At 35.5% G+C, this 14,620-nt stretch overlaps 1 protein-coding gene across 2 annotated transcripts in view; it reads right to left on the bottom strand.

The window, feature by feature from the left end:
* Positions 1–11,686, bottom strand: part of agbl4 (AGBL carboxypeptidase 4) — a 524,893-nt gene extending 513,207 nt beyond the window's left edge. For both annotated transcript variants that reach the window (XM_055168759.2, XM_055168758.2), the window contains exons 1-2: positions 11,528–11,686; positions 10,509–10,631 (exon numbers count right to left, since the gene is read on the bottom strand). In XM_055168759.2, the coding sequence (XP_055024734.1) occupies positions 10,509–10,526 (18 nt within the window). In that variant the 5' untranslated portion in view covers positions 10,527–10,631; positions 11,528–11,686. The remainder of the gene's footprint in view (positions 1–10,508; positions 10,632–11,527) is intronic.
* Positions 11,687–14,620: the final 2,934 nt, after the last annotated feature.

Here is a 14,620-nt window from a genome sequence, read left to right as displayed (position 1 = left end):
AATGCTTGGTAAAAGTAAACAATAAAGCAGACAGCCAGAAATCCTTCATAGCAGGAACATGCCATGGCTTTAATAAGCGCAAAACATCATCTTGTAAAAGCTAAGCAAAGAATATCCTTCCACTTGTTTTTTTCACTCATGCTATTTTTTTAAAAAAAAGCAGGAATACATCTATAATATCTTACTTTTTAAAGTAGCATTTATCCTTTTTGTAAGTCCTGCTGTCTCCTGCAGCCACTAGAAAGTTTCCACTTTAAATCAATGAGGATCTGAATGTCCTGATTTGGGGTACATGTAAAGTAGGGCTGCGTAACAATTAGTCGCGCCTTATCGTTTGCAGAATAAAAGTTTTTGTTTACATAATATATGTGGGTGTACTGTGTCTAATGATTATGTATAAATACACACACATAACCACATGCATGTGGGTGATTCTCGCAAAATTAGACTTATGAGGTGTCATTAAACATTAAAAAAAAAAGTAAATGCAAAGTAAGAGTATCAAAATAAGAAGCATACAGTTACAAACATCTCTTCGTGTACTATTTTGCACATGATTTTAAATTACATCATACAAACCAATATTGTTTTTTGTTTTCACAATTAAGGGGAAAATTTTTTTATTACCGCAACACGTCCATAGCTGGATTTGTGTTGTTTGACATGGAAATATTTATAATTAAAAAATCTAAAAAATAAAAAGCTTCAGTGCCTGTTATACTATAAACATTTACAGTAAAGAAACATGTGGTGATCATTAGTAAATGTAGAGACAATAATAAGCAATATAAATGTGTCCAAAACCAATTTTCTCATCCTCCGCAACAATTTTCAACCATTGTTTAAGCCCTCAATGAACTAACATTTTCAAAAAAAGTTGTTGGAAGGGACATAATTGACTGTGACACTCAAGATGGTACCAGGTAAGCAGTTCTTATTTTTTTCTCTCAAGATAAAAGTTGAAATTTTGTTTGTCATAGTACCTAGACAACTTTTTAGTTCTCATTTCCGAAACATGAGTTTGTAAATGCATATATTTAATGTAATATGTTGCGGTAATGATAATTTTTAATAATGATAATCTAAAAAATGTAAATTCTATAGGAAATATTTTTTTAAATCCACTAAAAATAATGGTTATAATAAATTCAGACCTTAATCTTACATGTGCAAAAAAATATGGCTTTAAGGGCTTTTAAAAAAAAATCTAAATCTGGATTTCGTGAGAATCACCCATGTATATATTTAAGAAATATTTGCATGTGTATATACATGTTTATATTTATATATAATTAATTTTTTCTTTAAATTATACATGCATGTGTGTGTAGTTTTTATATAGATAATTATTATACACAGTAGTACACCCACATATATTATGTAAACCAAAACTAATAATGGTTACGCAGCCCTAATGTGAAGTACAAAAATACTTTACATGTTTTTCGTCTATTTTGCCTACTTGTACTTCATCTTTCTGCATTTATTTGCCTCTTGTATTTTCAGGGTTTTAAATTTAATCATTCATCCGGTAGATGCAGTCTGCTAGAGTGACGTGTGACATGGGGACTTTTCAGGCAAGATAAAAACGGGTGAAAAAAAACGAAAAAGTCTACAACACGAAAAGCAAAACAATTAAAGCTCCATCAGTGGAAAATGAAGGAGAGATTTTTCCCTACTGTTTATCCTCATTAGCAATCGTGTGGCTGAGGCTTTGTCCCCTCTATGAACACATTTCTTTTGTTCACTAAATCTTTTTTTCTTTTATTACAATTACAGTGGATAATTTAAAATCCACAATGCAAATCCGTTAAATGCTTAGGGGTTACTGCACATCCTGCAATGTCATTGGTGCGTAGTTTATATTCTGCCCTTGGTAGGAATCGAATCATTATGTAAACACACATATATGAACACACACTTATACACACCTCTTCCTCTGCCTCTAGCTGGCACCAGATTTAATCAACAGCTACAGTCAATAAGTTTTATCACACAGACGTCCTCTGATAAAACATCAGCATGCGGAGAAACATTATTGACATAATTTTCCCCCAAAATGAATTATGAAAATGACGTGAGAACATCTAATGAAAGAGCGGGTGCGAGTTAATGAATGACAAGGCGCAGTTTGGTATTTTCGAGATGTACTGACTGCAAATAGGTTAAGAATAAATTAAATATTTAATCATTTATATTGTACAAAATTTGAGTAATTTTACACAGTGGCCAAACATCATTTTCTATCAATTCTATCAATGTCAGCTTTCACAAGCATAAATACAAAACATTTAACAAAAATATTTTAACCATAAAAAATATTCGTTAAACAATCCAGAAAACACTACATGACTAAAGTGCTAATTATTACCATTAAAGCTCTTTTAACGTCAGAATCCTATGCAATTTACATAATGCGGCAAACGTAACTATATCTATAGAGCCATCAATACCGTTTTAATGACGCCTTCAGGAAATATTCATTATGTTTTTAACTATCAAACTGTGCATAATGGGGGTTATTTTAATAAGTTCTATAAAGAGAGAGAAAGAGAGAGACAGAGAGAGAGAGAGAGAAAGAGAGGAAGTATAAACCTGTAGGCCTAACTGCCTTAAAAAGATATACCACTGACCTAATCTGCATATGGCTGACAAGAAAATGAGTTACATCTCATCTAAATGTAAATTAAGTGTTTTATGCCTTCAGTAAACAGTTTACGTATCCATGGTCTGTTTTAATTAACCAATTAGAATTTATTACGCGGATACTAAAGATAAGAGCCATTTCTTTGGCTCCACTTTTTTGATATATTCTTGACAGCTGTCAAAAGATAAAGATATAACTATTTCTCTGGGAAAGGGAATGAATTTGAGTGATCTTGGCATAAAACATGTTTGCTTATAGTTGTATTGAATCTGAAGATGATGTGACTGAGATCATTTATTGAGATCACGTTAAATGTATAAAATTTTAACGCACATATAAACACATGCATAGTCGCATTACAAGACATGAATTTTATTAAACTCCGGAAAGTCCGGAAGGAGCATGGTCATGTAATCCAACCAATCAGCGCGAAGAGGTCTGTATATATAGACGTCCCTCACCTCCGTCCCATGACAGTCTATGCAGGATTCCTCCTCCAGCCTATCAACTTACAGGGGGCAGTCTTGGCCTTATAGTTAAGGGACTTTCCTTTTTTGGAAAATATGCTCATTTTCCAGCTCCCCTAGAGTTAAACATTTGATTTTTACCGTTTTGGAAATGATTCAGCTAAACTCAGGGTCTAGCGGGACCACTTTTAGCACAGCTTAGCATAATCCATTGAATCTGATTAGACCATTAGCATCGCACTCAAAAATAAACAAAAAGTGTTTTGATATTTTTTCCTATTTAAAACTAGACTCTTCTGTAGTTACATTGTGTACTAAGGGGCTATTCACACCAAAAGCGCTTTAAACGCTTGGAAACGTAAGGCGCAACGTACTGCCTTTTTTAAAAAAGAGCAGTGTGAAGCGGCGGTCTTGTAAATAAAATACTGAAGCGTGAGCGCTCTTTTGCTGTTAACTGTCATATTAGCAGAAACTTTAAAAAGGGGATGCTTGCTCTGACCTTGTTTGAGGGTGAGAGGTGCACAAACATGCAGGAGAGAGTGAGCGAGTGAAGTCCGGTTCTTCAAAGCAACTGTACACTTCCCTCACCACAACGTAAGGCCCGCCTCTCCCCTTATTCAATTGGACAATGGAAAGCTCTCAGCGCTCCTTCAAAAACGCTTGCGCGGCAGGTGGCAAAAAACCGCAAGGCGCTCGGCGCGCATAAACAGCACGCAAACGTGCCCTGCCCATAGAATATCATTCAAAAAAGGCGCCTGCAAATGCCATAAACGCTTTTGGTGTGATCAGCCCCTAAGACTGATGGAAAATAAAGTTGTGATTTTCTAGGCCGATATGACTAGGAACTATACTCTCATTCCGACGTAATAATCAAGGACTTTCCTGCCATACCATGGCTGCCAGAGGCACAATAATATTACGCAGTGCCAGAAAATAGTCCCCTGCTATTAAAAGTTACCAAGGGGACTATTTTCAGTGCGCTGCAAAATATCATTGCGCCTCCTGCAGCATGGTAGAGTCCTTGATTATTACGCCAGAATGAGAGTATAGTTCCTAGCCATATCGGCCTAGAAAATCACAACTTTAAATTTTCCGTCAGTCTTAGTCACTATGTAACTACCGAAGAGTCAAGTTTTAAATAGGAAAAAATATTGAAACTCTTTGGTTATTTTTTTAGCGCAATGCTAATGGTCTAATCAGATTCAATGGATTATGCTAAGCTATGCTAAAAGTGGTACCGCCAAACCCGGAGATCGGCTAAATGGATTCCAAAACGGTAAAAATCAAGTGTTTACCCTAGGGGAGCTGGAAAATGAGCATAGTTTCCAAAAAAGTGGAGTGTCCCTTTAAAGATTCGTGCTTGTAACCCAAAGGTCGTTGGTTTAGAGTCTCACAGCTGGTAGGTTGCATCTGAGGTGCCCATGAGCAAGGCATGTTTCACCGTATTGCTCCAGTAGGCAGTGACAGCGTGTTCACGACTTGCAATAGTGCTTTCCTATTTGATAACATGTTAATGTGAACTTGTGAAACATATGTAAAAATATTGCTGAAACCTGTTATTAACTAAATGAATGAAGATAACAATACTGGCGTAATGCTAAGTATTGTAATCTCTTTTTTCTGCAAGGGTGCTTCCGCAAGGGTGCTTACTCGATCTAAGAAGTATGACCACATAAGCCCAATTCTGGCATCTTGACACTGGCTACCAGTTAAACATTGCATACAATTTAAAATATCACTAATAAATGGCCTAGCACCCTCATATCTTAGAGAATTACTATCAGAATACAATCCATCAAGCACACTATGGTCGCAAAATTCTGGTCACTTGATTATCCCTAGAATATCAAAAGTGTCTAAAGGTGGGAGATCCTTTTCCTACTTAGCCCCTAAGCTCTGAAATGATTTACCAACCGATGTTCGAGAATCAGACACAGTCGATAACTTTATATCTAGACTTAAAACTTTTCTCTTCAACAAAGCATTCACATAATTTGTCTAGTAAAGGTACTTATCTTGCCATAGTTATTTTTTATGGAACAAAGCACTCATGGTCTAAACATAGACCCCAAGGGTTTTTCCCTCCTAGGACTTTTTTTCCCCGGCAAAAAAGTCCCCTTTTTTTCCCCTAGGGGGTTTTTCAACCTGGAGAGGCAGCCTTCTTTGGCTCAACCCTATTCTATACGTCAAATTAGTAATACGCTCGCTTATAATGTTGATTCATAGCCGCAGCAAATTTAGCTGCTTATGCTATTGTGTATTATGTTATGCTATCTGTCGATTTTCTGTGCGTTTTACTGCTTCTATTAATGTAAAGCTGCTTTGAAACAATTAGCAATTGTGAAAAGCGCTATATAAATAAAATTTAATTGAATTGAATTTGTTTTTTTATCTGTATTTAATCCATCTATACTTTTTGTTTTCATATATGCCAAGAGCCAACCGCAAGGACATTTTATCCTCTGACTGTACATTAAATATCAATTCCATTTTGAAGGTGCTGACTTTTAATGTAATAAAGAAAAGGCTCCAAACGGTGAAAAGTTATCATCTGCTGACAGGTGGCTTTCTGACAAATGAGCTCATATCACCACAAACCTTTATATTTCCACATCTTCTTCAACATAAAGAGAAAAGCGTTTGATTAATGATTGGTGGAGCCTCATTTCAAAAACTTTGCTGAAGCATTGGGTCTGAAGTCCTTCACGTGACACGGGTGCTCCGGCTCTCAAAGTCACTTACGTCAAAAGGCAAGAGTGTTGCCAAGAAAGCGCCGCTTCCCTTTTGTCAGTGTATAAGTGGTTAACATCATTTCACTGCAGTGTTGTTTTGCTGAAACAGCAACAGGACATTAATTTGACATTAGCGCTGTAACATCAATTCCTCTCCATTTTCCAACTTGGGTAATGCATTTACTGGAAGCAGATTAATATCTATTCCATAAATCATTCAGAGAATTTGCCGAGCTAGAGACATGAGGGTAATGTCATATATGTTAGCTGATCCTGGTCTCGTGGCTCGATGTCCATTAATCAGTGCCTTGGGGTCCTGGGGGCCAGTCAGAGGGGAAAACGCAGAAACTTATAAAACATCCTGATTATTTATTTATATTGGCTCTGTAACTTTATGTTAATATCCCACGTCTTTTTATTGCTGCCCTTCTCTGCAAAACATCACCCACTCTCGACTATACGCGTCACGAAACGTCAGCAGCGTCAACGTTTGAGCATGTGTGTGATTGCTTATTCATTGTCTCAATACCAGCAATAAACATCTCCATGATGATGGATGCCTCGGCTCCGAAAGCAAATTGTGAGCACTGTTGTGTTTTTCTATAGTCTGTTGCTCTGAATCATATTGACTTGACTTCACTGATCAGATCACTTTGGAATTCATTCAAAACCGTCTTATGTTTCAGACACAGGATTTGTAAGTGCTTCCTTTGATCTTAAAGGGATAGTTGTCATCCAAAAATGAAAATTCTTTCATCACTTACCCTCATTGTTCTAAACCTGTATTTGATGAACAAAAAAAGAAGATATTTTGATAAATGATGGTATGCACACAGCAGCCGTAACCATTGACTTCCATAGTAGGAAAACAAATATTATGGAAGTATTGTGATAAATGACGAAGAAGATATTTTTATAAATGATGGTAAGCACACAGTTGACGGTACCCATTAAATTCCATCTTATTTGTTTTTCCTACTATGGAAGTCAATGGTTACAATCAGCTGTATGCGGACCATCATTTATCAAAATATCTTATTTTGTGGTCTTTAGAAAATAAAGAAATTTATACAGGTTTAGAACAACATGAGGATGAAAAAACTATGATAAAATTTTGATTTTTGGGTAAACTATCCCTTTAAAGGATTAGTCAATTTCTTAAAAAAAAAATCCAGATAATTTACTCACCACCATGTCATCCAAAATGTTTATGTGTTTCTTTGTTCAGTCGAGAAGAAATGATGTTTTTTAAGGAAAACATTCCAGGATTTTTCTCATTTTAATGGACTTTAATGGACCCCAACACGTAACAGTTTTAATACAGTTTAAAATTGCAGTATCAAAGGACGCTAAACAATCCCAAGCGAGGCATAAGGGTCTTATCTAGCAAAACGATTGTCATTTTTGACAAGAAAAATAAAAAATATGCACTTTTAAACCACAACTTCTTGCCTATCTCCGGTCCTGTGACCTCACGTAATTGCGTAATGCCGTGGAAAGGTCACGTGTTACGTATATGAAAAGCACATTTGCAGACCATTTTAAACAATAAACTGACACAAAGACATAAACTAGTATCATTCAACATACAACAACGTCATAACGGTCCTCTTTCTCCACACTTGTAAACACTGGGGCGTAGTTTTGCATACATCATTCGTGACCTCTTGACGTGATGATGTATACCATGAGGTCGTGCTGGCGCGTCACAGGACAGGAGATAGACGAGAAGTTGTGGTTTAAAAGTGCATATTTTTTATTTTTCTTGTCAAAAATGACAATCGTTTTGCTAGATAAGACCCTTATGCCTCGTATGGGATCGTTTAGAGAAACTCAGTTGAAAAAAACTGTTAAGTGTTGGGGTCCATTAAAATGAGAAAAATCCTGTAATGTTTTCTTCAAAAAACATAATTTCTTTTTGACTGAACAAAGAAAGACATCAACATTTTGGATGACATGGTGGTGAGTAAATTATCTGGATTTTTTTTAAGAAAATTGACTAATCCTTTAACAGCCAAACTCACAATCAATCATGTGTAAAGACCAGAAAGACTAGTACGACTAAAAAAAACGCTACCATTACAGAATATTTCCAAGACTAAAAAATCTATATAAAAAAAAACTCCCCACAGGGAGCCTAGCCACAGGCGAACGCTGTCCCCGCGAATTGGTTGGCTGTCAAGAATATGAAAGCTGAGACTCATCTGTTGGAGACCCTGAACCTAATCTCCCAGCAAAGAATGATATTGTGCCTGTTCCAGCCATCCTGATTCACTGTCAATCTGGCCCAAAGCTGCTCTCAGCTGCCCACTTGACCTTGTCACAGCAAAAGCACTTTATTTTCATTACATCACCATTCATTCATTCAGTGCCAAACAAAGGCCATTTACTCAAAGCATTCTTCAAAATATCATAACTTGCTTTAATTACAGTTTTCAGCGCGAGGTGCACCGACAAGAGCAGTCACTTTCAAACGAAACGCTCCAATTTTACCCCTTTCCATTTAAAAGGGAGATAATTATCCATTAAAAGCCTCGCTCACACGGACAATAGTCTCTCTGTGCTGCCATATGCCAAAATGGTATGGTTAAACAAAAGACGCTGGCGATGATTTTTGTACAAACATGTTTGATGATAGACGTCCATTGCTCTCTTGGGAATTAAAGGGTGTATCTTATTTCTAGAGGAAACAAAGGACTATCTAGTTGTTGACCATATAAACTGACAATAGCTGTGTCTTTCTAAAGGTTTAATTAAATGTCACGTTGACATATTACCAGCTGAGGTGTTGTTTAATTGATAACCTGTTATATTAACTAGATCATGAACATATCAATCACAAGCCTGTGTTGTTATGCACTGTTAACTAAACTGTTATTACTCAAGTGCTTTAGTTCAATGCATGATTTTTTTCATTCAACAAGAAATTTTGAACTGAATCAATTTATTTTACCTTATTTAAATCTCTGGATTTTAATATTTTACCCATCATGCATTGCAGCATGCATAAATTAACTGCTACTGTTGTACAAGTGTTGTTTTGCTGTTTGTTGTCTTTATTTACACTACTGCAGTTGTTTTAGTTATCATCAAGAGCTCATCTTTTCACTTTAGGGGGTTTGATTACCGTCACCATTGTTAAATGTTAAAATAAGACATTATTTAGAATCATTCCACATACAACAATGTCGGAACGGTCCTCTTTCTCCACACTTGTAAACACTGGGGTGGTAGTTTCGCATACGTCACCTTTTGACGTGATTACGTAATACATGAGGTCGACTCGCGCTGACGTGTCACACGGCTAGTGCAAGCCGAAAAGTTATGGTTTAAAAGTGCATATTTTTCTTGCCGAAAATAACAATCGTTTCGCTAGATAAGACCCTTATGCCTCGTTTGGGATTGTTTAGAGCCCTTTGAAGCTGCGTTGAAACTGCAATGTTAAACTGCATTGAAAATATAAACTGTTGAGGTCCAATAAAGTCTATTAAATTGAGAAAAATCCTGGAATGTTTTCTCAAAAAATCTAATTTCTTCTCGACTTAACAAAGAAAGACATCAACATCTCGGATGACATGGGGTGAGTAAATTATCAGGATTTCTTTTTTATGAAAGTGGAGTATTTCTTTTAGTACTGTGGTAAACAAGGAATTGTACATTTAAAATAAATAATATTATTGCGTATATAGAGTGACATATTACTGTTAAACTGATGCTACAGAGATGTTTTGCATTTGAGGTTGTAAATAAGGCTCAATTTCTTGCAAAAAACATTTAACTGGCCTCACAAGACGTCAGTATGTCACCAGGATTCATGGGAATACTTTTGTATTGAATATATCTACTTTTTGAACTCTCAAAGTTGCGGAAACTGTTTACTTGCATTATATGAATCACAAAGCATTGCGGTTTCTGCCAAATATCTTTTTTATTGTTCTACTGAAGAAACTATGTCACCAGCGTATCGGATGGCCTGAGGGTGAGTAAATAAACAGCAAATTTTTATTTTGAGGTGAACTATCCCTTTAATATACATTCTACAGTATCACAGACTAAAGTGCAGACACAATTATATGCCAGCCATTTGCAGGTAGTATATAAACACAGTGTCTATGCACCGTTTCAACACTGTTCTGTTTATTTGAGCAGCCCACCATTTCAGCCAACATAAAAAATTGCCCCGTCTACTTAAAGGAACAGTATGTAGGATTGTGGTCAAAACTGGTACTGCAATCACAAAACTTGTTGCTAAAACTGGTACCAACTGGTGGCCAATACACAACATGACAACATAAACATCAGTTGAGGGCTGCAACTCCACTTTTTAAATGACACTATTCTGTCCGGACCACTGTTGACAGTGATATAAGTTTTTGAAATGAAATTATTTCTTAATGTCTAGTGCCATTTTATGATTAATTGATAAAAATTTCTTACATACTGTTCCTTTAATACACATCTCTTGATTCCTCACTGATCAGAACACATAAAAAAATTCTCTGTGTTTGTAATCTTTCCTCAAATACCAAAAAATTCTCTCAAACAAACTTTCTGTGATGTAGTCATATAGAGACCAAAGTCTTAGTCGAAACAAAGTACAAAACGTAAAATGCTATCTGCTAAACAGAGTGAAATGACGAACACCACTTCAAGTGCACTCACCACTTTCAAAGCAGGCATCAAAGATGAGATGTCCTTTTCTGGGTGGTCCGGGGTATCCAGGAGGGGTGACCGTCAGTTTGTTTACATTCCCCACTAATGCCTCCTCTCCCCCGGCTTCATTATCTGCCACAAACAATTTTTATATTAAAACAGTAAATCACAAACAATTACTTTAGCTGGGTTTTTTTTTACAGACCGAGTCATATTTGTGCATTTGGCAGATATTAAGTGACTTACAGTACATTTGTGCTATATTGTACATTTAATCAGTGTTCCCTAGAAATATTAGTGTATATTTTGAAATATTTTATAATACTTCTGTTACTCAGCAAAAAAATAATAATAATCACATTTTAATTAAAAATATCAATTGTTTTGTATGTGTTAAATGTGGGATTGCCACACAACAATGACAACAATCCCAACACAACATTTTAATCATGACTTAAAATAATTAACAGAAACAACCATATCAGTAGTAGTTACTGAATGGACAAACCAAGTCACGTCAGCCATGAACTTCACTTTTACATATAGACTAACATTTTTATATATCTTTCATATTCTAGGCAGTGTGTTTTCTGTCAGATGTGCCTTCTTTCAGCATGCATAATAGATATTGAATATTTTATACACTATTAAAATAAGGGTAATGGTCAGGTCTAAAACATCAGCCACAGTACTTAGAAATGTCCACCTTAAAAAGGCTGGGCTACAAACGCACGTGGTGTTGTTTTTCATCATGTATGCAGCTTAAGCGAAACATAATCTTTTACAGACGTTTATTGATAATATAACCTCATTATTAGAAAGCATCACGCAGATGACGTTTATTACCGTAACAGCTCAGCTAACCCTAGCAAACAGTCACTGTGTTTACAAACACGAGATGCTCACATCATGCACCTAACGGCTAAATGTGATCGCGCTCCGTGGACGCCTGCAGCTTTCTGCGCGCGTCCGTGAACAAAAACCCCTATCGTGACTCTGTGTGAAACGTGTGTTTGATTTTTACACACCAGTGTCGAGATGCTCTCTGCTGTTCTCCTCCATCTTCCGTTTCAAGCAGCCTTGCGACGCCGAAGCAGCGTTGCCAGGCAACGGCGGACTTGACGTAATCAGCAGGTGCGATGGCGGAAGCGTGCATAGCACCCCCAGCAACCTGGATGTCTCTTCACATTGATCAAAATAACACTGTTTATTCGCGCCTAGGTTTATAAAGCGTTAAAATTCAGAATATGTCAGAAACATGTTTACTGGGATAGTATAAACACAAGGACACGTATCAGTTGCTGATAAGCAAGACAAGCATTTTCAAGTTTAAAGTCTGGAAACATATATCAACTATTTAAGCGCTCCAAATGTATTTCTCGTGTTAATGTTAATATATTAATATTAAATGTGAATTCATCCAGTGACACTAGACTTAGAGACTGTATTGGAAAGCAAATATTTTAATGCACTTACATCTGTCAGCTACCAATCCCACACTGCTAGCATGTTAAAATACAATGTATAGTGTAATAGACAAAATAAAAAAAAAGGTCAGATGTTGCAAATGACCCGAATAGGAGGTGTTTAAAAATGTATTAAATTCATTAAATTGTAATAAAAAATAATTCTTCAGCATTATCAATTTCATTATTTTTTGTGTACAAACAGGGTCTTTACAAGTTAAACTGGCCGTGTAAAGACAACGAAAAAATATTTTCAAATAACCAACTAGCTTTGGTTATTATTACATTTAATTAAAACCGCAAAATACTTTTATATTGAAATTTAATGTTAACTTCTCTGACCTAAACAGGTAGAGACACCCCTAAAGTTCTTCTCTTGTAGCATACTTAAAACACAGATAAGATAAATATATTGGCATTGTGGCCTTACAGCATTTACTTAAAGAAGGAGACACCTGCCTATTGAAATGTTTCTTTATTTATCTATAAAATTACAATTTTATATTATATTATTATGACAAGATTTTTCATCAATGTTAAGGGGCAGTTGCAATACCATATTGGGATTTTAAAACTATGCCTTTTATGTAGAAGAAAACACTCAATATAATATGATTTTATAATGCTTCGTCCAAACCCAGTGACAAGTGGTTCTCAAACTGGGGGGCCGCAAGATTGTGCCATGGGGTCCTCGTTTGATGACATTTTATAAAATACACTAATTTACACAAATTCTGTGTAATTAAACCCCAGAAAAATAAGGCTAGTACACTGCAAAAAAAAAATTCTTAGTATTTTTGTCTTGTTTTTAGTAACAATATCTAAAAATTCTTAAATTAAGAAGCTTTTTCTAGATGAGCAAAACAACCCAAGAAAATAAGTCTAGTTTTTAAACTCAAAAATATCAAATTTAAGTGATTGTGGCATAAAAGAAGCAAAAAAATCTTGAAAATTCTTCTTAAACACTAAATTCTAGAAAAAATAAACAAAAATTTGCTTACCCCATTGGCAGATTTTTTTGCTTGTTTTATGCACAAAATTTCTTAATTTTGATATTTTTGATATCTTGGGTTGTTTTGCTCATCAAGAAAAAGCATCTTAATTTTAGAATTTTTAGATATTTTTACTGAAAAGAAGACAAAAATACTAAGATTTTTTTTCTTGAAAATATTTTTTTTCAGTGTAACCAACAGCACTACATTGTATAATGTAATTTGTTTGGTTCAATTCAGATTTTAAGCTTTAGAAAGTTTATGTCATAAATTTCCTTTGGGGAGGCCACGAAGAGATGCACCGGTGACCGTACAAAGGTGGGGGGGCACGCTTATAAAGTTTAAGAACCACTGCTGCTTTAAGACAGCAGTGGCAGCTCGTGACTGCTCTTTCGAGGGGCGCAAATTTAGAATATGTGTTCAGAGGTTCGTGTGTATTGCTCGTGTTTTCAAAATATGTGTTTGTTGCGTCATGTGAACCATGTGCATCACGTGTTTTGTCAAAATAAGTGCCTGCTGCACATGCGTCAAAACCATTTATGATAAAACAGACGCTTACGTTCACAAAATACATGCAAGACACTCCCTTAACAGTAAAATCTGATTACGCATGAGATTCTGCGAGTATCTGGCAAACGATGCACATAGGATCACTCGACGCGCAGAACACATACTTTGAAATTAAGAACCACACACATGACGGGCTACATACATGTCGTGACGAACTTCGCATCGTGCGCCCTTGAAAAAAGAAGTCACCGGCCGCCACTGTAAGCTAGTACAAAAACTCAACAAAAAATATTGTGTTTAATATGAATGGTCACATACAACTGCTTTCTTCCAAAATTGAACAGGGGGCTAAATGAGCATGTGCATTAAAGTAATTTCTTATTGGAGAAATAAGCCATGTTGCACATTTCCATACTTTTATTTCTATAGACGTTTCATCAGACGCACGTGCGGTGACACGATACGCGTCTAGTCAGAACTTTACTTTCGGTTTCAGTTTTTTAATGTTCTGACTAGTTGCTAAACTAAACTCTTAAACAAATACCTCATCGAAAAAAACAAATGTTTTGGTTTCCTAGGTAATCTATGTGTTGGTTATTATGCTTGTTATATAAATAAACTATGTTTTAAATACTTTGTTGTTATTAATTCTTAGTGGACTTTAACGGAAGTTACGTGAGGACCACGAAAGCCGCTTGTTTATGTGTTTACTGCTGAAACCGTCTAAAGTAGCCTAGATTAAAACGGCTGTTGACCCAATCCACAAATGTTTTCATTTGAGTTTCAAAAGTGATCTTAACAGTCACAAATTGGGCTCATATTTGCCAAATTTTGCAATTAAATGTAAATATTATTATTCAAAATTAATGATAATATATATTATTAAGATTTTAACAAAGCAAGATTTCCTATCAAACCTACCCAAACCCAAAACCTACATTCTACATTAATTTTAGAAGAAACATCTGATACTTCAACAAAATAACTACTCCATAAAATCTCATGAGCTATAGTAAAAAAGAACAATCCACAGATGAGAAAGTTTTACTTGTAATGTGCATTGAAAAAGACACAACCAACTATCGCCTTCCTATTTTAATCTTTTTTAAAGAACACAGAAAACCATCTGATATAAGATCTCATATACCTCGTG

The sequence above is a fragment of the Misgurnus anguillicaudatus genome, chromosome 5 (assembly GCF_027580225.2).
Source record: "Misgurnus anguillicaudatus chromosome 5, ASM2758022v2, whole genome shotgun sequence".
NCBI classification, from domain to species: Eukaryota; Metazoa; Chordata; class Actinopteri; order Cypriniformes; family Cobitidae; genus Misgurnus; species Misgurnus anguillicaudatus.
Note: the sequence above shows the minus strand (reverse complement) of the source record. Positions and strands in the feature narration are given on the sequence as shown.